We start from the raw sequence: 23,856 nt of genomic DNA, 5'->3' as shown, positions 1-23,856 counted from the left end.
GCCCTATAGATCAGTAAAATTACTGGGCTCTCCCACCACAATCAGGTGGTGACCATGGAAGAGTTATTAAGTTATTATTATTATTATTAAGTATATTATAATGTTTCTTCTAAATATATAACAAAAAAATTAAAACTTAATGTAGATATCTAAAAGAGCATAAAATGAATATATCCCAGATTCTTCTGGCAGAACCATTTCTAAAAACTTGGAAGTATTTCCCCATTATTATATTTACCTTAAAATGCTATGGTAATAATTGCATTATGTTACAATAATTGTAGTAATTACATTAATAGCTTTTATTACAATTCAGTCTTTCCACATTAAGATAATCTGATATGTAAATTTTAATAGATATCTAATATCTTTAGTATACATTCTTATTTCAAATATTTAGTAAATTGGAATATCAAAACATATATAATTAAAATATAAACTAATAAATGTTAAAAAAATAATTAATTGTACATACTTTGTAGTTATCATGAGGTACATTTTACCATCAGAACCAACAGGGCAATGAACAACATAATGATCAGTATTGACAAATTTACCTTTTTCCACATCCTGAAAAATAATGTTTAGTAACATCTTTTAAAACTGATCCTAAATAAAGAATAAGCTAAGAAACTTTTAATAATGTAAAAGAAATATATTTGTTAAAACATAAAACTATTTATAAAATAAATGTTTTTATTAACAATAGTATTGGGTTGTTCAGAAAGTAATTTCGTTTTTTCCATAGAAAAATAAATGCAATATTCTTATAAATAAATAAATATTTTATTGAATTATATATTGACCATTTCGGTCAAATACCTATTGTCATTGTTTCTGGTAGTAGCATGATTTCACATTCATAAAAATTTTGATCGTTGTTTACAAAAAACTGATCCAAGTGATTTTTGACATTGTCATTTCAAGTAAATGTCTTACAGTTAAAAAAAATTTGTATAGACCGGAACAAGTAATAATCTGAGTGTGCCTGATCTGACAAATATGATTGGTGTGATAACACATCCCATCTAAGCTATAACAGTTTCTGACGAGTTACCAAACTTGTGTGAAATTTGGCATTATCATGGTAAAACACTACACTTTGTTTGTTGATCAATTCTGGCCTTTTCTATTTGATGATATTACTCAATTTGTTTACTCAATGGCAGTAGACTTTCGAATCAATTGTTAAATTGTCTGGTAAAAGCTCAAAAACAAATTTCTTTAAAATCTCACCATAGAGAGCATCTCTCTTTAATAACATGTGGAACCCATATATCGAGCTTTGAAACGAAACCAATTCGTTTTAAGTAATAATAAATGATTCAATTTAACAGATTTAATCTCTTAGTGATTTCACGTGTTGTTATACGGCAGATTGCTTCAATCAGTACCTTTATTTTGTTTTCATTGGCTTCAAATGGCCATCCAGAATGTGGTGTATCTTCGATATTAAAATTGCCAGAATGCAATTTTGTAAACCAGTTTTGGCACTGTCTTTCTCTCAACATATCTTCTCCAAACATGTACCACAACTTTTTTCTTGTTTGAACAGCATTTTGATTTTTTAGTTATAAAAAAGCAAAATATGCTGAAAATGATGCTTTCGATTTTCCATATTTGATGGGTCACCGGGGGGGGGGGAACAATTGTACAGAATCAAACAAAATTTTTTACAATTAATGCCTTAAAATGTCAGCTGTCAAAGTATATAATGAAAATGTGGTTTAAAATAAAACTGGCTGGTAAAAATACATCTAATTCCTCTAGTAATAAAAAACGAAATTACTTTCCGAACAACCCGATATAATTGAATTAAGACATGGATGACAAATGGACAAAATTAATTCCAGGCCTCTTGTGTAATTCACAAATGCGCATGCAAGCAAAGATGGTTGATTCACGCTGTGACATGCTTTGTCACACAAAATAAAGTCTATTTTGCCAATGAAACAATATGGGAAAAAGATGCGAGAACAAGCGCCTTGACAAAAGTGTCATTCAGTACTATGAAAATACATCAGGACACAGTAAGAAGAAAACTATTGCCCATTTTATGGAACAAGATATGAGAAAAACCACTTTGTATGCCATTTTGCAAAAGTATGAAGAAATGAGACAAGACAATTCAATCCATTTCCTGATTGCTTCATCTTTCAATCAACTCTGAAAGTTGTGAACCAAGTATCAAAATTGTATAATCAAAATTATCATTGCCAAAGACAACTTTACATGATAAAGTCAAGAAATTGAGGATCAAGGGACATAAGAAGCAAACTGCACCAAAATATATAAAGTACCAAGTGGAAAGAGCAAAAAAAAGCTGCAAAAAAGTTTATGAAATAAGTCTGAGAAAGTGTCTCATTATTGATGACAAGACTTATTGCCCATTAGACCCTGGAAACATCCAAAGAAAGTAATATTGCCATGCTATGAATCCTCAGGATACTGCTTAGAAAGTCCAAACTAAGGAAAAATTCTACAAGAAATACCTCATTTGGACACCTCTGGAAACATTTCAGATGCTTTTGTTGGCAAAGGTACCATCACTGCTCAGATTTATATGGAGGAACGTCTGAAAAATGACTACCTCCCTTAACTGATGAGCACTATTACACATATCCAAAAGTATCATTTTCATCTGGCCAGATTTAGCTACACTGCATTATATGAAAATTGTAACTGCCTTCTTAGACAGAAAATGCATTGAATACACATCCAAGAAAGACCACCCTCCAAAAGTCCCACAGTCACATGGTATTGAGTACTTTTTGGCAAAATACAACAAAAAGTACCTGCCAAAAACATGCAGTCCTTCTGCCAGATTTAGGGATTTATCAGCCAAAAAGTTGCATCTACCTCTGGAAAATCTCTCATGGACCATGCATATAAAAATATTTGTTCAAATGCATATCATAGCAACAGTACTAGCAAATAACTAGTACATCTTCACAATAGTTGTTATTAGATGAAGAATGGCTGTAAGAATTGTTCTGTTACACAAGATTTAAAGTATAAGTTGCAGAACTTAGTCCATTTACTTTCTGTCCACCTCTTAATTCTTAGTTGAAACTAGGTATGATCTTCCAACTATTCAATTTAAGTAAACAATACTTTCTAGAGCAGGGGTTCTTAACCAGGGTTCCATGATAAGATTTTACATGGTCCATGAGCTTAGATTAAATAAAATTAACTCATTATCTTTATTCTCCCTAACCTCTTACCGAAATCTAACATTTCCTTCACTTACGAATGTATGCATAAGTGAAAGAAATGTATGCAATAAATGACAGTAGTATTAGCTGTATATGTGGTCACCAATCAAAATAACAGCTATTTTTATATCATAGTATAGTTGTTGCATTTCTCTAAAATTGGCATGAAAATTGAACCATGGATCCATAATCCTTTTCTTTCTGATATAAACTATCACAGATGCTGACTACACCAAAAATAAACTTATTGATCTTAGGACAAAAAGCTTACTTCAGTTGGAATTTAAATCAAAAAGCTTTGGAGAATTCTGAGTGTTCCCTAAGAAAAGCCTATCCCCATCTTGTAAAATGAATTATGGAAGCTTTGTTTCCATTTGCAACAATCTATATTTGAGAATCAGGATTTTCAACACTTGTCACAACAAAAACAAAAAGTCAAAAATCAATTAATGTCCAATATGACGTGTGTTGTCTTGTAAATACCACACCACAGTTTGATGTTCTAATCTATATATATAACCCATTAAACTGGTGTCCGTTCGTGTAATGCTATGCCAAAAACAGGCACTAGAGGTGCCCCTATCGTGTGTCATATTTAAATTAAGAATATAAATTATTATTATTCATTTGGCCAATAACAATATAAATAATTCAGTATATTTGTAATAGGAATTTATTATTGTCATGGAATGCCTGTAATATGCACTAGGGCAAATAACAAATGTATTGATCTGTTAAGATTAGTTTTTAATTAAGATGAAGATTTGTATATATTTATACTTGATTTTTTAAGTATATTAATTCTATTTATTTGAACTATTTTGAATAAAGAATATCTTCACTTTCTAATATAGAAATACTGTTTGCTGTTTGTGTATTGATTTTTTAAGTTTAGTTTTTAAGATGAAGAATTGTATACATTTATACATATTAAGTGCATCAAACTTTTAAAAATTAAGCATAAAACTTTCATATATTAGGTGCATTAAACATACATCATAGGAATTTGTAATGCCTCTAGAATGCCCAGTAGGGGGTGTCCCGGGCTACTAGTTAAAAATAAATAACGATCGTCACACTGACACATCTTTAAAAAAAACTTTAGCTTTCCTGTATTTTAAATATATTATATTATTATTATTATTATTATTTAATGTGTGAAGAAAGAATCATTGTTTTTTATTTTAGTTGCTGTATTTCAAGACAACTGTATTCCTTCAAATTTTATGTTTTGCATTTAAAAATATTTTTCTGAGAAGGAGTCCATGGCCTTCACCTGACTGGCAAAGGGGTCTATGGAACGAAAAAGGTTAGGAATCCCAGTTCTAAAGCAAAATATTAAAATACCAACTGGAAAAAGTTATTAAATGTTATTTACATAAAACATAAAAAATGGCATCTCTGTCTTATTAAAATGTTTTCTATTAATTTAAAATGAAAATTTAATCTATTAGATCTTTTCAATAAATTGCCAAATAATATTTTAGTAATCTTAGCAGTATAAATATGCAAATTCAATGCTACTACTCTAGAGAAAATTCTGAAATCCTGAAGTCATTTAAAACACAAAATTTAACAAAGGTTGATATATAAATATATAAAGATATTATAGAAAACATCTGATTTTAAAAATTGATTCCTTTATTTCACTTATGATTCTATGATCAAAATGAAGTGAAGTAAAACTTCAAAATATTGGTGGGAAAATAACAGATCATTATTATTTTTTCTCAGTTTTTAGAGATAAAATACCTTCTTTAAAATATTTATTTTTATCTTACAGATTTATCTGTTAATATTATCCATAAACTAAAACACTTCAAGTCATACTTAAAAAACATGCAATTGACATACCTTCAAATATCTTAATTTGCAAATCTTTAATACCATAATTCTATATATTAATATAAAAAACTCAAATTGATATAACTCATTCTTAAATAATTGTGAATATAAGGAAAAATTTGGCATCTATAGTTCAGTTTTAGTTAAAAGTAACATATAAATTAGTTTAAATGTACTTAAATAAATGAAAAAACCTCAGAATACTATTAAAAACTTTTTTGATTTCTTTCACCAACCATCTGCATATTCTAATAGGAGCATTATTATTATTGCCATGCTCTTCCATTTATCATTTCTTTGTACACAAATTTAAAATTTTTCATTTATTCATGTTTGACAAATATATCAGCTAACTTCTATTGAATGCTATCTGGTAAAAACACTTGAATTTTTTTTTTTTTTTTTGCTGGTCATCCATTTATACTACTATGCTTTTTTTAACAATTTAAGTCTTCACCAATTTGTATTTGATAACTAGAAAACTTTGTATTCAATTTTAGGTTTTCTAATTTTTTTGTTGGGATTATGAAAATTTTTCAAATTGGGTTAATTTCAATGTTCAAGTAGAAACATTGATAAATAAATTTAAATCTCACTCATACATTTTTGCCAATACTAAAAGATACAGTTTTTATAATTTTCAGATAATTTGGTAAAAAAATATCTGTTTAAAGCAAAATGAAACAATCAATTCTACTGCATTGAATTATAAATCATCAGATAATCCTGGGTAGTTAACAACTTTCCAATACTAGAAAATTAAATATCATTTTCTAGTATTGGAAAATCAAATTAATTAGAAGTCCTGAATACTTACAAACCTTTCAATTCATCAACATGGATGTTTACACATAATAGAAAATTTAAATATAAATTAGATAAATGAGTTTTACATTTAATTTCATTTTGAAATATTTTAGGAATTTCAAACTAACAGGAAGACAAACCATCAATTATCATCATTTTCTGGACAAATGCTATCATAATAAAATTATGATAAAAAGAGACAAACAAAATTATTTCAGATAGTAAATTTAATTTTCTATTAAATTAAATTTACTATCAAAACATTTACAAAAAAAAAAAAAGGAATAACCTTTCTTTTTTTTGTAAAATGTTCTACATAATTTCCTAGGTTTTAAAAACTGGATAGCAGTATTAAGTTTAATGATGATTCCTTCCAATCTGCAAATGATTCTGAATTGTCAATATTTTCTTCCAATAATTTCTGATGTTTTACAATTAAATCTCATTCCATTGCATTACTAAGCAATGGAATGAGAGGAGATATTTATTGGAGGGAGAAGAAATTTAAAAAAAAAACAAATAACAAATCAAACGGATGAGCATTTTAGGAACTAAGTTGAGTTCCATATTGGATAAATTTGTGAGTTTGTAAAGACAAAAACAACAATCCTTGAGAATTAAGGACTGATGTTTTACTAACTGTGTAACTTTTTTTTTTTTATTTTAGTCAAAAGCCTTCCCATGGCTATGACAAAGAGACAGTAATGTTTTTAATTATAGCTTAATAAATATTTTCTCTATTGGTTTGATGTTAATATTTATAACCAAATATTGAACTCAACTTTTTAAACACTTAATGAACCATCAAACACCTGTTGCTGAGAAATGTTTTATTAACAAAAACATTAGGTTTTCAAGCTAATAGAATAGCCATCTTCAGGAGTAACTGAATGTGAACATATTTTAAAAATTTAACATTTTAACAATGGAACGTCTGAACATTTTACATTTAAATTTAAATGTAATTTAATATTTTCATTTTAATATTAGATAAATTAACAAATAAATAATAGAATAAAATATATTATATGAACTAAAACAATAACAATATAATAATATTTTATTATTTGTTAAAGTTAAGTGAATATTTGTAGAATTAATGAAAGGTAGTCATTTCATAATCTAAAATATTTCAAATGACATTAAATGCTTTATTTACTAAAATTCATTAATAATGTACTCTCTTAATATTTTTTCAATTCAACATAATTTTTAACAGGGTTCAATAAGAAGAAATTTAAAAAGAAAGTTTTAAGAGATATTAGAAATTAACAAGAGAGATCTAGGAGAGAAATATCTGACAAAATAAAACTACTATTTTCTTTATAGATCTTTTTCCAACTTTACCATCATAAATCACCCAAATTTCTTTGATTATCTTTAATCTTTAATGACACTATGGCCATTGGCCTTTTCCAAGTGTCAAAAAATACATATCAAACACATCATCCCTCATATCTTCTATTAAATATTAAATTTATATTAAAATTAATAAAAACTTACACAAAATAATTGAAATCCTTCTGCTTCTATTTTACTGTAAGGTCTAACGATTCCATCTGTTCTTATAAATCGAGGTGAACGAACACGTTTAACTTCATCAGTGAGTTCTGTAGCTCTTGTAATTAATAAATTAAAAAAAAATTAACTTTCAATTTTTTTATAATAATAAAAAACATAAATATAATTAATGTAGTATATAATGCAAAGTAGAAATACAATATAAATTATTTATCATTAACATCCTGATATAACCTAAATATTGAATGGAATAATATAATATATAAATCACAAAATTTAAATCAGCATATGATATTTTTTTACTATCTTATGATGATAAGTAAACACAATATATGGTAAATTTTTATTAAAAAATTCCCATTTAAAACAAATAAATATATAGTTCATTAAAAATGGCCAACAGTAAATTTTTATATATTAAAAATATATTGAATAATGAAGGTTCGACTTCTGTACTGGTGTGAGCAAATAATTCACATTCAACCTTTTAAAAACCAGTAATAAAAATTTGAAAACAAACGTTTTCGACCGTTAACTCGGTCTTCATCAGGTTCTAACTATTGAGATTCAAAACTGTTCCAGAACGTATTCAAATTTTCGAATAGAACCGTTGCGCATTCGTGTTACGTGTTGGCATGCGTAATACGTGTGGCGCAAAACACAACGAAATTACAATCCATATACAAACGAATTAAATGGAGCTATGGGGAACATCCCCTTCGTAACAAAACTTCCAAGCTTGAGAAATGTTACACGCATCTTTAGAATTGATGCAGGTTGTGTGCAGTCCAGCCTTGTATATTTCCAGACTTTCCAGGGATCGCAGATGGTCCAATCGGTGGGATATTTTAATCAATTCCGCGTTTTGCAGATCAGCACTTATGCCCGGGGTCGAGGCATAAGCAGAGAGGGTAGTGGTGCCTCTGTTGCGGTCGATATCATATTTATGCTCACGTAGACGCTTGTTGAGCGACCGTTTCGTTGAACTGATGTATACAAGCTCTCTTTGGAATCTGCTATCCCATAATGGAACAGAGTATACCCCCGGTGCCATTCTTTTATCTACGATGTCCTTGGAATTGCGCATGAGGTCATATATAGTGTTACGTCTCTTGTAAGCGATCTTTTTGTTGGTGTATGCGGCAATTTCCCTGTAAATGGAGTCTAGGTGTTTATTATATTCAACTACTACAAGTGCTTGAGTGGTATTGGAGTCGTTAGTGCGTGTGTTGGTGTTGTCAGTACGATGCAAATGTGCAGACGCAAGGTTATGAACTAATGTACGGCTATAGCCGTGTCTTGTGGCTATGATCTGGATGCGCTCTAATTCAGATATGGTGTCCTCGATTCTGGAGTGGTGCGTGAAGGCTCTTTTCGTAAGGGCACGGAAGGCAGCTACCTTGTAAGAGAAGGGGTCCTCCGAAACGGCAGGGATGAATAATGGAGTGTAGCATGGTTTGTAATGGACTTTAGTGGATATTGTGTTGCCATCTATTTGCATATGGATGTCTAAGAAGTTTGCATTTGTGTTGCTTATTTGGTCAAGCTTGATGTGGAGTCCATATGGGTTGTTGTTCATTGCATCGATGAATCTATTTATATTGGGCTTAGTTTTCCATAAGATAAAGATATCATCGACGTACCTCCTATAAATATGTATATCTGAATTAAAGAGGGGTATGATTCTTTGTTCCAGTTTTCTAATGACCAACTCGCATAAATCGCCCGACAGCGGGCTGCCCATCGGAACACCACGTTTCTGCAGATATGTTTTGTCGTCAAAACGGAAAAAGGAAGTGTTGCACAGAATGTCGGCTAGTTCCAGGACTAGTTTACGGTGCGCTCCGTGCGATGTTAGTAAGAGATCTCTAATCGCGCAAAAGCACGGTTGTATTTTTATCGACGGCTACAATGAAACAAAATCGAAAACAGTGATGTATGCACGGTCCGTTACGTTGAGGGGTCTCAATACGTCTAATAATTCTTGTGGGTTCCTGACTGTCCATGGATAATTGTTTAAGTCGTGAATTATGCGCTTGTGCACCGCCGCATCCAGCTCTCTAGTGGGGGATCTTGCCTTGTCAAGGACAGGTCTTAAGGATGGCGTATCTTTGTGCGTTTTAGCGAACGCGAATAGCCTGGGGGTATCAGGGGAAGGTACCACTGCTCTGCTAAGGTTCAGCTCTCTGGCTAAACAAGTTTGTGTAAATCTTTTCACACGTGCTTGTAGCTTGTTGACAAATCCATCACGTGTGAAAAGATTTACACAAACTTTCCAAAGGAATATCCAATATTTCTAATTAAAAATTTTTAAACTAATAGATCCATCTATTACTGTTGTCTGCACAAAGAAAGGCTCTTTTACACATTGCAAAGGGCTACAACACCTGTCCCACCAAGAACCTTTAGATCCCTCTTCAGGAAAACCAACCATCGACCTCATAACACTGATATTCTTTACAAAGATGAAGCTACAACATAGCAATGACATCAATATCAGCACTGGCCATCTTTCTGCTGATCAGTTTGAGACTTCAATGTCCATTCACAACTCAATAAATCCTGGCCTTGTCTATATATAGGTACTACAGTGTCACCTTAAAAAAAATCCTGAGTTATTAATCTATACTGATGGCCTCTGTGCCCTCTGTGCAAAGTGCACAGAGGACATCAGCTACAGCTTTGTTATATACCAAGACAGACTTGAACTGTACTCTCAATAATACAGACTTCACTCCAACTGCAGTGTAATGCAGGCTGAGATTCTGGCCATTCTCCATGCAATTCAATGAACAACCACCAGATACAACAACAAGAATATATCTATTCTCACAGATAGTGAGGCTGCCATTAACTTAACCTGCAAACAAACTTCTCACCCATTGGCCACTGAGATTCATAACCTCATTGTATATAACAACATTACTCCATCTCTTGGACAAAGGAACATGTTGGGACCATTGGCAATGAGCATGCCAATACTATTGATAAAACTGCTGCCAATAATTCCATCCTAGAAATTACTTACAATTAGCTACCAATTTCTTGGGTCTACCTTATGCTGTGGGAAGATCTTCTGAATAGATTGCAACAATCCTAAGACAGTAATCCTTGGGAATGCTGTTATCTACAGCTTTTTCCCAAACATTAGGGATATCTATCAGGCTAAATGGATAGTGCCAGACTTTTATACTACACAGTTTTACACTGGCCATGGGACACTCAACAGCTATCTAACTTGCTTCTCCCTTGGTGACACAAACTACTGTTCATATTGTGGTTCTACTAATGGCAGTCAGCATTATATTTTCAATCACCTGATTCTCGAAAAGCTTAGGCACTTCCTCAGGCTAGCTGTGCTGGACAGTGAGGGTAACTGGCCTTGTGACTGCAAGCAGTTGGTTCAAAATGAGTTCACCTATGGACATCTCTACAACCTAAGAAAGGCTTACAACAACCTTTCTACAACACCATAGTGAAACACCTAGTGCTCCTTTTATGGACTCTTTGATTGTGATTATAGATCAGTTTGGTTTACTACATTTTTCTGTATATTACTACACAACTGTTCTTTCATATGTTTACATTACTTCATCTCACCTTACTCTATATTATATTACATTATGTTATATTATTTAATGTTATTTTATCTACATGATTGATTTTATTGTAAATAATTTTGTACATTAATTAGCTTTGTATTTACACCATTATGCATCTACAAAACTTTTGTCCTCTAGCAATGTATAATGTTAATTTAGTAACTAGTATCCTTTGATAATTGTACTAACTCTGTTGTTTGCCAATGTATTCACTGTACATACATGCAATGTAATGCATGCAAGTTTAACCTGTGTAACCTCTCACACTCAATGGATGAGCCACCTCCTGGTAATGCTATGAGAAACCAGGTGGCACTTTTGTGCCAAATAAAATAAATGAATGTATCTATTACTTCTTAAAGGAAAAAAGAAAATTAACAGAATAGAAGTGTTCATATCTCATTTAATATCCATTTAGATTTTTGAATATTAAATTTTCTGAAAATGCACTAAGAAGGACTGTCAAATACTTAGCATAAGAAAAGACCATCTCTCTTCTCTTGAACAAATTATCACTTAGTTCCAAACTGTTTTGTCACAACAAAAACTGTTTGATGGGAATTTCTCAAAAAATGAATTTCCATGACCAAGAATTGGCTAGAGAGGTATAAAGTTCATTGTCACTGGAGTCAAAGGAAAAATGTTCTGAGAAATAACAAGGTTCAGTATTTGGAAATCTGGTGGATGGGGTCTGGGTTTAGCAAATTCCAGAAGAACAATTCTTGCTTAAGTATGTTGTGCCAGCTGTAAAGTTTGGCATAGGTATCATGGTCTGGATGTGTTTTTCATGGTTTGGGTATGTCTCATTCACCATGAAGCAAACAATCGGTGCTCTAGTTTACATTGACATTCTGGATAGTTTTCTTTTTTCTTATTTTGTAATAACAGTTTTGAGAAGGCACTTTTAATGTTTCAACATGCTTCTGCTCATTAAATAAGCTCTGTAAAAAGAATGGTTTAATGAGATGAATATGGAACAATTTCACAACTATCAAAGCAGTGAGAGCTAGACTCCACTGAACATCTTTGGAATGAATTGGAATTCCAACTGAGAGCCAAAGCAATCTGTTCAATTTTAGTAGTTGATATCACTGAAGCTCTCATATGGAAATAGAAGATAATTCCAGTAGCAACCTACATCTAGTAAAAATTATTGAGCATTATTGTAATCTAGTGAAAAATCTAGCAGTGATAGCAATGAAGGATGTATCCATTGTCTATTAATACTCTTAGATTTAATAGATAAATTTTGGACAAGCTGTCCAAATACTTTTGATAATTAGTGTATACATGAATATATTGTCCATTATAAATGAATGTATAAATATAAATATATGAAAACATGTAAGTAATAAACCAACAGAATGCCAAAAAACTGCTATTATTTCTTTCTTTCTTTTCTTTTTTTTTTTTAAAACAAGAGTTAATACAGGGTGACAATAATTAACCCGTACAAAGTTTGTAGCAATGCTGCACCTGAACTTTTTTACTGTCACCAATTTACATACTATTGTTTAATTCTCCATGATTTCCTGCCCGTGTAGATGTACTTTCGATGTAATAAGGGTTAGTTCTTTATTTTTTTTAATGGTGTCGAACAAATGTTGTGCAATTTTGGAGCTATTCCGACAAGAAAAGCATCAATGTGAAATTGTTTGTCTGCTCGGTGTTCCAAAAATGACAGTCTCAGATGCAGTTCGGCGATTCAAGGAGCTTGGCCACAATGGTGACTGTCCCGGACGTGGAAGAAAGCGCACTGTCAACACGTCTAGGAACCGCAAGATCATCACAAAGCAAGTTGACTGACATGCGAAGGTCTCCATGAGAAAAATTGCTCGTGAGATCAGAATCAATCGCAAATCGGTGCGGTTAATGGCGAAAAAGGAACTCGTACTCAAGCCCTACAAGTTCCAAAAGGTTCAGCTCCTCACCAATGAAAACAAGTGCGTGAGACTCCAAAGATCCCGTTAACTCAAGCGTCGGGCCGCAGGTCGACAATGGGAGTGCATTCTCTTCACAGACGAGAAGCTTTTCTCCGTACAACCATCAAAACGACAGGAACTGGTCCGCGGGGGCTCCTGGACGCTCAGCCGTCATCGAACATCACAAAATCCAATGTCAGTCATGGTTTGGGGCGGAATTTGTGCGAGCGGCAAGACACTCCTTGTTTTCGTCTATCAAGGGGCCAAAATTAATCAAGATGTGTACCACCGTGACATTCTCGAGGCTGTGGTACTTCTGTGGGTTCAGCAGCATTTTGGCAGTGCGAAATGGACGTTTCAGCAGGACTCGGCGCCGACACACAGGACGAAGAAGACTCAGGAGTGTGCAAGGCTCATTTTCCCGATTTCATCTCGTCTGCGGAATGGCCACTGTACTCGCCGAATCTGAACCCAATGGACTACAGTGTGTGGTCCATTTTGGAGGCCAGGGCCTGTTCTAAGCGCCAAGAAAGTTTGGAGTCGTTGAAGCAATCCTCGCGCTGGGAGTGAGACAAACTGTCTCCAGAAGAGCATGGCCCATCGCTGAGAATTTCAAAACGCATTTGGGGCTCTGCATCAAATCAAAAGGAGGCCACTTTGAAACTGGCTAAATATCTGATTAATATGTAAAGTATTGTCACTGTTATATGCTGTTGTTTTGCTAATTTTCATTTCTTTAATAAATTTACGATACAAAAAACTTGTACGGGTTAATTATTGTCACCCTGTATATATAAGGTAGAGTCAAAAATGAGCCAACCTTTTGGCTCAGGTTTTATTAAACAACACATACAAACTCTTACAACATACCACTTTAGAAAAAGCTTTCACTATATCTACAGCATCCATACCAGGGGCCGTATTCTGGTTATGTTCTCTGGTCTCTCGTCTCTCACAAGCCGGTTGTTGATTGGCTAATCCAAATGATTAGCCAATCAGCAACCGGCTTGTGAGAGACGAGAGACCAGAGAAAGCGACCAGAGTACGGCCCCAGTTTGTCAAAGCAGTCCTGAAACCAAATTTTTTTTAGTGATGTTCTTATGAGTTCTTGTTGCTGTACTTCTATCTCTATTGCTGATTCAAATCTGCAATTCTTCAATTTCTTTTTCATTTTAGCAACAGATAAAAGCTTGAAAACAAGATCATGGGTGTAGAGATTGAGTAAGCATTTTATGCCCTTCATCAGATATTTATTAACCAGGAATGCTGGATATAGAAGCTGCTGTGATCACAGCTTTTAAGATATTACAAAATATGGCTTCCAGACCCACTTTGATAAGTGGTACAGACATTGGCAGAAATGTACAGCTTCAGAATGAGCTTAGTTTGAAGGTATAAAAGAGTTTGTGTATTGTTTAAAAACAATGCCAAAAATCTGGTTTGTTTTGATTCTACATCATATAAAATTTACTGTGTGAGAAGTGTTTGAAGAAGCAAAAAAAATTATGCAAAAATTTTAGTATTTTTTTTTATTTAATAAAAAAATAAATCATCTTTCAAAGTAGAAAGATGATTTATTGACTTCTGACTTATCTTTGTAAGAAGTGATTCAAAAACTTGAAAACAAAAGTAAACAGATCTATATTGTATTTATAGATAAATTTATCACAATAAATATAAAATAGAAAAAACATTACATTTACTATTATTTATTTGAAATCAATCTAATACACATTGTTCAATTTCATATTATACCATCAAACAATAAATATTGAAGTTATTCATTATATTAATCAAAATGTAAACAAATTTTTCTGTAAATCATAAGAATTTAAAAATTTATATATATACATATATATTTTTTACCTTTTTACTGCTTCTAGTGATTCACTGGTAAAATCAGCAACACCAGATGTAGGACGTACCACCACTCCAAGTAAGCCTTTTCCAACTCCCTTAAAAAATCCTCCAGCACCACCTTCTCTTGCACCTTCTATTGGTTTAGTTACTATACCAGTCACACCTTCAAATACACCCTATAATATTAAAAAGTTTATATATTTTTGTTTAAGAAAATACAAATTAAAAATGATTCTATTTTACTGATTTGAATGTTGCCAAAGTATGAATTAAAATAAATATATACACCCATCAACATTCAATTTCAAAATTACAAATATATAACTCAACACTAGATATAATGAATCTAACAAACCATAACAAGTCCTTTTCCACTTTGAGCCAATCCTTGTCGAAGATCCTGTGGTCTTCTACTTTGCACTTGTCTACGTTTCTTTTGGTATTCATCATCTAATGTTAATGCAGCCAAGCCTTTTCCTAAAGTACCAGTTATTCTAGATACAGCTCCTGCTGCACCACCTACAATAAAATTAATTTTTGAGCATAATTTGCTAGTAATCAACATAAATCATGAAAATGAAACAAATGATATAATTATTATAATTAGATAAAAATTTAATAGAACAAAATAACAAACTTAATTATTGTTGAATTAAAGTGGATATACAAACATCTCAAAACTTGATATCTTAGTAATAAGCCAAACAATGTGGAAAAGTAGCCCAATGTAATCTGGTAGTAGTTTGAATTAAAATGGTCTTTTTTGAAAAACTTCATTTTCGAAATAAAAATATTTAAAGAATTCTATAATGTGATTAAAAACATTTAACTCCAGAGATGTTAAAAAATTATTCTTTATCTTTGTATATACTCAGCTGGATGAGACTCGAAATCTATATTTTGATGGCTCAATAATATGACAAACAATGTTACAGTATCCAAATATCACTAAATGTTTTACCAACTGAATAATTTGAGAGGGATTTATATTTCCATACATAGACCAGGACTTTTATGCCACTATTTTGGTGTGTAATATGCTTTGTCAATGACTGGATGCTAGCTACGAAATTATAACTATCTTGTCTTTATAACAAAACTCTTTAAAATCAGAATGAACAATGAAACAAAATGCTAATGAAATGATTAAAATATGTATGTAAAATTAATATCATTGCTTTTCTAGAACATGCACTATGCTGGTGAGATAATGCATGTTGTCTAGATGAAATCTTAAAGCTGTCTCCCTTTATTAAACTTTGATGTCACCAGAGATGACATCCTACATGGAGAAAATGCTACTAAATATACTTTATATGGTAGCATGCTTGACTAATTAAGTTGAGCTAGGCTAATTTCAAATACTTTCATTTTTGTTTTAAGAATGTACTTGAAGTTATTCTCTTTTTGAATGTGTTTATGCCAATTTGTGTGTTGTACATTTTTTGTATATTTTGAGTTTTAATATGCTTTTTTATTTTAATTTGTCTAATAAATTATTTTGTTATTATAAAAATCACCTGAAGTCATTTGGTCTGTGACATTTTGTTTCCTTATGTAGACTTTCATTGTAATATTTTTAGTAATTTATCTTACATGCACTAAGATATTACTATACATATTACAATGTTTCATAGTTACATGTATATTTTAATGCTTTAAAATAACAATAAAAATGATAAGTACTGAGTGTAATAATACTTAACTTTTATTGTACTTTTATATTATGTTTCATAAAATAAATTTTTTAAAATTTAATCTTTAATGTATAGGATTGATAAAGTTCATTTTTTTTAAATGTAGGATGCTGCTAGTAGTGATTACTGGTTATTAATGGCAATTTATATTTAATTGTTTTTGTTGGTTTTGAACCTAACATCATGTAACATATATTACAAATAAAAATTTTTCTTGTTTGTTATGGTTATACTCAAATTTTTAAACTTAAAAATAAAGGGTCTTAAGTTGCATTTTCTTCATCTTATGTTTTTGTACTTAGATAAAAAGAAAAATGCTACAACTGCACAAAAAAGAATCTGTGCTGTTTATGGAGAAGCTGCTGTTGATATCTGTACATGTCAAAAGTGATTTAAGAGATTTCATACAGTGAATCATTCTTTAGAAGATGCACCACAATCTAAAAGACCCTTAACTGTTGTTGATGATGAAATCACTGCATTAATTCATGAGAATCCACATTACACCACTAAAGAAATTGTAGAAATGTTCTCTATCACTCAGGAATTGAATGTTAATGCCAAAACTTAGGATATATATTGCGCTATGATGTTTGGGTATCCCATTAATTGAGTGAAAGAAATCTGATAGAATATCTACCTGTAATTCTTGGTTGAAACATAACCAGATGGATTCTTTTTGAAGCAACAAGTTACTGGTGATGAAAAATAGATTGTTTACAATAATGTGTAATGAAAAAGATCAGGGAGAAAGTCAACTGACCCTTATACAATGCAGTCAAAAGCTGATTCACATCCAACAAAGGTTATGATGAGCATTTGGTAGTACTAGCAAAAAATTATCTTTTATGAACTGTTACCACAAAATCAGACCATCAATTCATAGTAGTACTGTTCCCTATTTGATAATCTGAAGGCAACCATAAAAAAAACTGAGCATTAGTAAGAAGAAAAGGTTTGGCTTTCCAGCATGACAATTCTGTGCCCTGGGATGTTTTGTTACCCCATATTCTCCCAATCTTGCACCTTCAGATCATCACTTATTTCAATCTCTCCAGAATAGTTTGCAGAGAAAGAAGTTTGGTATCTTAGACAATGTAAAAAAACCATCTAAAGACATTTTTTGATGAAAAATTCCAAAAATTCTTTGCATGTGAGATAATGGATGTAAAGAATAGAAAACAAAAGGTGCATATATAGTTTAATAAAGTTATTTTTTAATTTTCATGCCCGGCATGCCAGTTTATCCCGAGGGAATGCTGACATATCGGTTTAAATGAGGTTATACAACCCTCTGTAGAAGGTGCATGAAGAAAACAAATGAGATTTTATTCTAAAACTTGAAACTGTCAGCATGACATCAAAAGTTATACGTAATTACATGTTTAATTTCTTCATTTTGTCTTCTTTCTAACAATGTAAAATACTTATGAAATGTGGAAAGCCCTTTTTTATGTTTATTTTATTGTAATTCAATCAAAACCACAAAAATAAAACACATTAAATTTCAGAAACTGGCTGTAAATTATCTTAACTTACACCTATTAACATCCACTGTGTGTGAAATTTGAGAGGAAGGAGTTATTTTTAAGGTCAGGTAGATTGTCAGTGCAGCCCATACTGACTAACTACTATACTACTACTACACTACTACTACTACTACTACTACTACTACTACTACTACTACTGTCAATACACTGCTAATTGTTTCATTGTCCTGTAAACAAAAGCTTTCTTCCTGATTTTAAGTCAGTTATAATACAATGTTATTATTTTATTGCACCCAGAAAAATGTTTGTAACATTTAATTAACAATTAGTTTTGTTAGAGATCTGATTAATTTTATTTTTTAGTTGCAGTTTAGCTGAAATGCTGGTCTCCCCCGGTAATATGCAGCATGCCAATCAATTTGCAAAAATAACATATTATTTTTGTCTAAAAAAATGTACTTTTTGATCAATTCTATAATAAATTAATTTACCAACTGCATGTCCGAACAAGCTTTTTACTCCAAGTGCTAATCCTTCAGCAAATTCTTCTGGTCCTTGTATAGCTCCTTGAAATGGTTCATAAAAGAAATCACCAACACCTTCACTTAAACCAAATAATAAACCAACAGGATTTCCAATGACATCAAGTCCAAGCACAAGCATATATAGTTGTTTTAAACTCTGAAAATGAAAAAGAATATCATCATATATAGATACAAATGGAAAAAACTTATAATTTTAACTTCTCTAATAAAAAAATTTAATAAAATAATCAAATTCTCTACTAGATGTTAACAATTACAACAGTTACTAAAATTTTGCATCATCTTAAATTAGATATGAATTTCTAATAACTGTTATAATAAACTCTCTGAAATTCCAAGAAAAACAACAAAATCAAAAAATGTCATTGAAAGAAAAACAAACCAAGAATCTATAATGGCAACTATACCATGTGACTACTGTATATCAATATATAAAGATAAATTTTTAAGTTATTAAAAACTTACTTGGAATTGAACATTTATGCATATGCACATGTTACGTATTTACAATACAGATGATACAATATTAAATTCTGTCAATATGATCCAATAATTTTCAAACCAATCCAGATACTTACTTTTATCTATACTCTTCAGCAGTCAATAATAAATGAAGCCCAAAAGCTAATTGATTTAGAGAATATTCATTTTGTTCACTAACCATTTAAATTCAAATATAAAAAAATAAAACTTTACAAATTGATTTACAGGCTCTCTTGGATTTGAACCCTAGACAGCTGTAATTGTCTACTTTGCCTAAACCTGACTCCAGCTCTATTTTTAGAGAAAAAAAATTCAAATACAGTAAAACTTTGTTATTTCAAAACTCAAAGGACCAAAAAAACACTACTACAAATTATCTGAAATTTTTTCAAATCAAATGTGTTTTGTAATTCCTGAATACATTTATGATTTTATCTTATATAATTTCACTAGTTTTGTTACAAATGTGTTAATATTACAAGTTATTACTTAGTAATTTAAGCTATTTTGAAAAAAACCATCATTCAGTATGTACTTAATGAAAATAAAACTACATTCAAAGAAAGATCTGAAAATAATGCAAGAAAAAAGCTTAAGTGCTTCAATAAAAATTACCTGCGAATTTTGTCAAGAGGACCAATGGCTAGTTCTATGAAAAATTTACCATTTTGAGTTCGAGATTACAAAAATCATGTGATCTGATGAAACAATCTCTATTAATGGCTAAAGCTATGTACACATTCTATCCTAAATATGCATGTGTATTTAATGAACTTTGGAATTATTGAAGTAATAGCATTTAGAAAAAAAAATGTTTAAATTTTCTTTTCATTGGCAATATGTACAATGTCTGAATGACTTTGAACTGATGTCCAATAAATCAATGTGTAACTGGTAAAACCAAAAATGAAACTTGGGCATGGACACTTTCCTTATAAACACGATATAATAGAAAATTTCAAACTAAACAATATTTTTGTGGGTCACCAGACCAGATAATGGCTTTGAATTTCATTGTATGTATATTTTGAATTATCTGAACTAAAATATATAAAAAATCTTATTCTCTTGGCTGGAGGCTAGACTAGACTTCAAATTACACGATACTTCAAATTATCTGATACTGAAATAATGAGATTTTACTGTATACCTTGAATAAATTTATTATTGTACCAAAACCAATTGCTAGATTGAAAACATCATTGCCAAATCACTAAATGGCTTGAAATATCACCAAATCTAACAACATTGCTCACATGTACATCCATTGCAAAAAAATTTAGAATCCAATCTGCATAGTTTTTTTATACAAGCAGAATAAGCAAAACCACCACCAGCTCAGCTTACTCTAATTGATCAACATCTGTTGCAACTAAAGTATAAAATAAGTTTTATGTGCTAAGCATATTCTGCTATGGAGTTGGGATCTAGTAATGTTCAAAATAACACCAGTCGGATTGACAAAACAACGTTTATATTGACGAGACGAACATACAAAATAAATACAAAATAACGTTTACAACTAGGTATCCACAATACACTAATCTAAGTTACAACCGACTATGTTCCGTACAAGTTCGTCAGAAGGACATCTTACGACCTCCGTCTAACAGACTTAGTACTCGCAACACCTCCGAGTCAGGAAAAGTTTGTGATAGTCCAACGGGAGTCCACTTACACCAGATTTCAGCAAGGTCCCAAAGAGAGATAGACAGAATTCCTTTTCCTGCCGAGAACTGCTTCTTATATAGTAGCCGATGTTCAAATTCTCCGCCAATCAGCTTCGATGTCTTCATAAAGTCCGGCCAACGACCATTCTCCGACAGCCAATCGTCGATTCCAACCACAACGGCTTTCCCAACGGATATTCTCTAACAGTTCTTCCGTAACGGCTATGATTTTGAATTACGAAAGTTTCTGTCATCTTACAAACCCCGGGAATCGCTCACCTGGGCGATTCCATCCACTACAGATCTATACTTTCCAATGAAAATCTTTATTAATTATAATAAAAATCCAGTAACAAGTTGCTTAACTTTCCCAGCAACATTTGAAATTGCTTGTGTGGCACCATCTGTTATATATTTATTAAAATTTTTTTATTTTTAATTATTATAAAATGGCAAAAAGTTTAATTTTGATGGTAGGAATGGGTTTTTTATAAAAATTGTAAATGCTAATAACAAGTAAAATTGTCATTAAGTCCAATCCTACTCAAGATATGACACATGACCCTCTATAACCCCACTCCAACCTTCAACCATCAAAATTTAATAGTGTCAATCTCCCTAATACACAAACCTTTCTGCAAAATTTCAGAAGTTTTGAACAAAAAGCACAGGAGTTGTTAAGGGCGAACAAAATTGTGCCATACAAACACATGCAGAAACCCCCCCCAATTTTTTTTGCATTTCTCTACATTTCAAAGTCTCAGAGACCAAAAACTGTAAAAATATGAAAAGGGACATTTTTTGACTAATTGCTGTACTTTCTCTCTATTATATATAACAGAACTGGGAAAGTAAAAATTGATTTTAATTTATTAGTTTATAAAAAAAAATGACTATTTATTAATATTGATAAAAAATTTTATCTCAGTTTCTAGAGAAACAACAATTTAGATTTGGTAGCTACACACAGCATTTCTAAAATAAATAGAAGGAAAATTTATCTAAACAATGCAATAATGCTAATGTAAACACCATAAAGCCTGATGTATTAATAATAAACTAAACGATCGCTGTAATTAATCGGGCTGATTCTTTTCTATTAATGGGATGCTAGTTGTAACTTTAACCCAATGTGTGATATCGTTGGCCATATCACTCCACTAAGGCTATTGTATTTAACTATTTAGCCCATGCAACTGTGCTGGTTTTGAGTAGCCCACTTGAATGTTTGTGGAGGATTGATGTTATATAAACTTAGAGTGTGTGTGGGCTTGCCCCCACCAGAGCACTTCCATGCAAGCAGCAAAATACATGACTACATGTGAAGCATGTAGAATAGGCAGAATACTGATACATGTTAAAAACTGACCTTTGGAGGTAAATATACAAAGAGTCAACAGTTCTGGAGTGGTGTGAAACCCCTCACTTGGAGCTTGAATCTTACCCAATTGCTGTACATATCAGCTGGTGTTCAGTTAACAGAAAAGTACCATTGAGCTAATTAAGTGTTGTATTAATGATTAACTTTTAAGTAATTTGGTATTAGAGGTAACCATGGATGGTAATCTTGATAATTATATTTAATTACCAATATAAGGAAGCAAAGAATCACTCAAAGGTCTGGGTAGCATAAGTGGTAACGCATTTGCATGGTAAGCAGGAGTTGCGAGTTTGAGTCCCATTCCAGGCTGATTCTTTTCTTCCAGAATATTTTAAATTAATTCATAAATATTATAATTATTAAATTTAATAAGAGATGGCAACTAATGCTTACCTCTAGTATCAATTACTTAATAGTTAATCATTAATATAGCACTTAATTAGCATGATTAATTACAGTGATCATTTGGTTAATTAGCAATAATGCTAACTCAGTCATATACAGGTATACCTCGAGTTACGTCGTTCCCGATTATATGTCGTTTGTCAAAAAAGTATATGGAAAAATAAAAATCAAGTTTAAGTCACTTTATTCGACTTTAAATCTGTCCGCCACAAACACTGAAGTCGTAATATCACTAGAAAAGCGTTAAAGGCACATAAAATCATATTAAAATATGTACATTTACAGTAAATGTTAATATAATCATCATAAATCCTAAAGAACAAAACATGAAAACATCTGTGTTTCTGTGTTGTCATCTTATTTAGTGGTCTTTAAGTGCTCATTACTGGCATTTTCCACACAAGTAAATTCGACTTACGTCGTTTTTCGATTTACGTCGCCTCTCCTGGAACCAATTACCAACGTAAGATGAGGTATACCTGTATACAAATTTAAGGTTGACTATAACGTCTTTGGTTATGCATAAGATCTCCAGCAGATAACAGTAAAAATTTAATGCTTTTTCTATGGAAAAATCCTTTTCCAGAAATTGTCAAAAATGGAGGTAGGTGAAGCTAAACAGCTTTTCATGTTAGAAACCTACAGTTTAACAAATTAAATATTTAAAATTTTTGATCTTCTATGAATTTTTATAGTAGTAGAGATCTCTTCTTAAACCAAAACTAACAAATTTTTAGACTTGGCCTTTATTTGGTAAAATTCTTTAAAGATTTCACACTTATGCTTTTTGTTTGATGTAAATCAAGAAATCAAAGTTTTGTCAATAAACACGTTTTTTGATAAATAATATATAATGAAAAATGATTCTTAAGCATATTTTTATATAAAACATGAAAAATTTTAATTAATAACATTTTTCTAGTACTATGTTGTTTGGTACAAATGTACATATGTTCATAATGATTAATTTTAACTCTTATTCTGTTGTATTTGGATTTCTGATTTTGAAATAGCAAATATTCCAAATAAACTGTCAAATTATTATTGGGTTATTATAAGAATAATGAATAATTAGAAATAAATCAGTTTGGCTGAAGGTAGGCAGTTATGCTGCCGTTTCATAGTAAATTTAATAATTAATTTTAAAATTAACTTAATTCTAATTATTTACTAACCTTATAACAGCCCAAGGGTAAAGCATAATACCAAATAATTTTATTTTCTGTAGATGTGGATATTGTTTCATATTTATATGTAAATATTAAATATTATAGTAAAACACAAGATTCACATCTTAAAAATCAAACACTGATAAATTTTCAGACTATAGTGGTACAAATCTAAGTAAACATTTATATAATAGACATTATTCATCTGATAGAAGTGTAATTATAAATACATCTTAAAATTTCT

At 31.2% G+C, this 23,856-nt stretch overlaps 1 protein-coding gene across 3 annotated transcripts in view; it reads right to left on the bottom strand.

The window, feature by feature from the left end:
* Positions 1–23,856, bottom strand: part of Vps13 (vacuolar protein sorting 13C) — a 273,667-nt gene that overhangs the window by 10,374 nt on the left and 239,437 nt on the right. For all 3 annotated transcript variants that reach the window (XM_067287043.1, XM_067287044.1, XM_067287045.1), the window contains 5 exons: positions 18,451–18,640; positions 15,128–15,291; positions 14,779–14,948; positions 7,371–7,485; positions 476–570 (listed from right to left, as the gene is read on the bottom strand). In XM_067287043.1, coding sequence (XP_067143144.1) covers positions 476–570; positions 7,371–7,485; positions 14,779–14,948; positions 15,128–15,291; positions 18,451–18,640 — 734 coding nt within the window. The remainder of the gene's footprint in view (positions 1–475; positions 571–7,370; positions 7,486–14,778; positions 14,949–15,127; positions 15,292–18,450; positions 18,641–23,856) is intronic.

This window comes from Centruroides vittatus, unplaced genomic scaffold, assembly GCF_030686945.1.
Source record: "Centruroides vittatus isolate TY-2023 unplaced genomic scaffold, ASM3068694v2 scaffold_435, whole genome shotgun sequence".
Taxonomy (NCBI): Eukaryota; Metazoa; Arthropoda; class Arachnida; order Scorpiones; family Buthidae; genus Centruroides; species Centruroides vittatus.
Note: the sequence above shows the minus strand (reverse complement) of the source record. Positions and strands in the feature narration are given on the sequence as shown.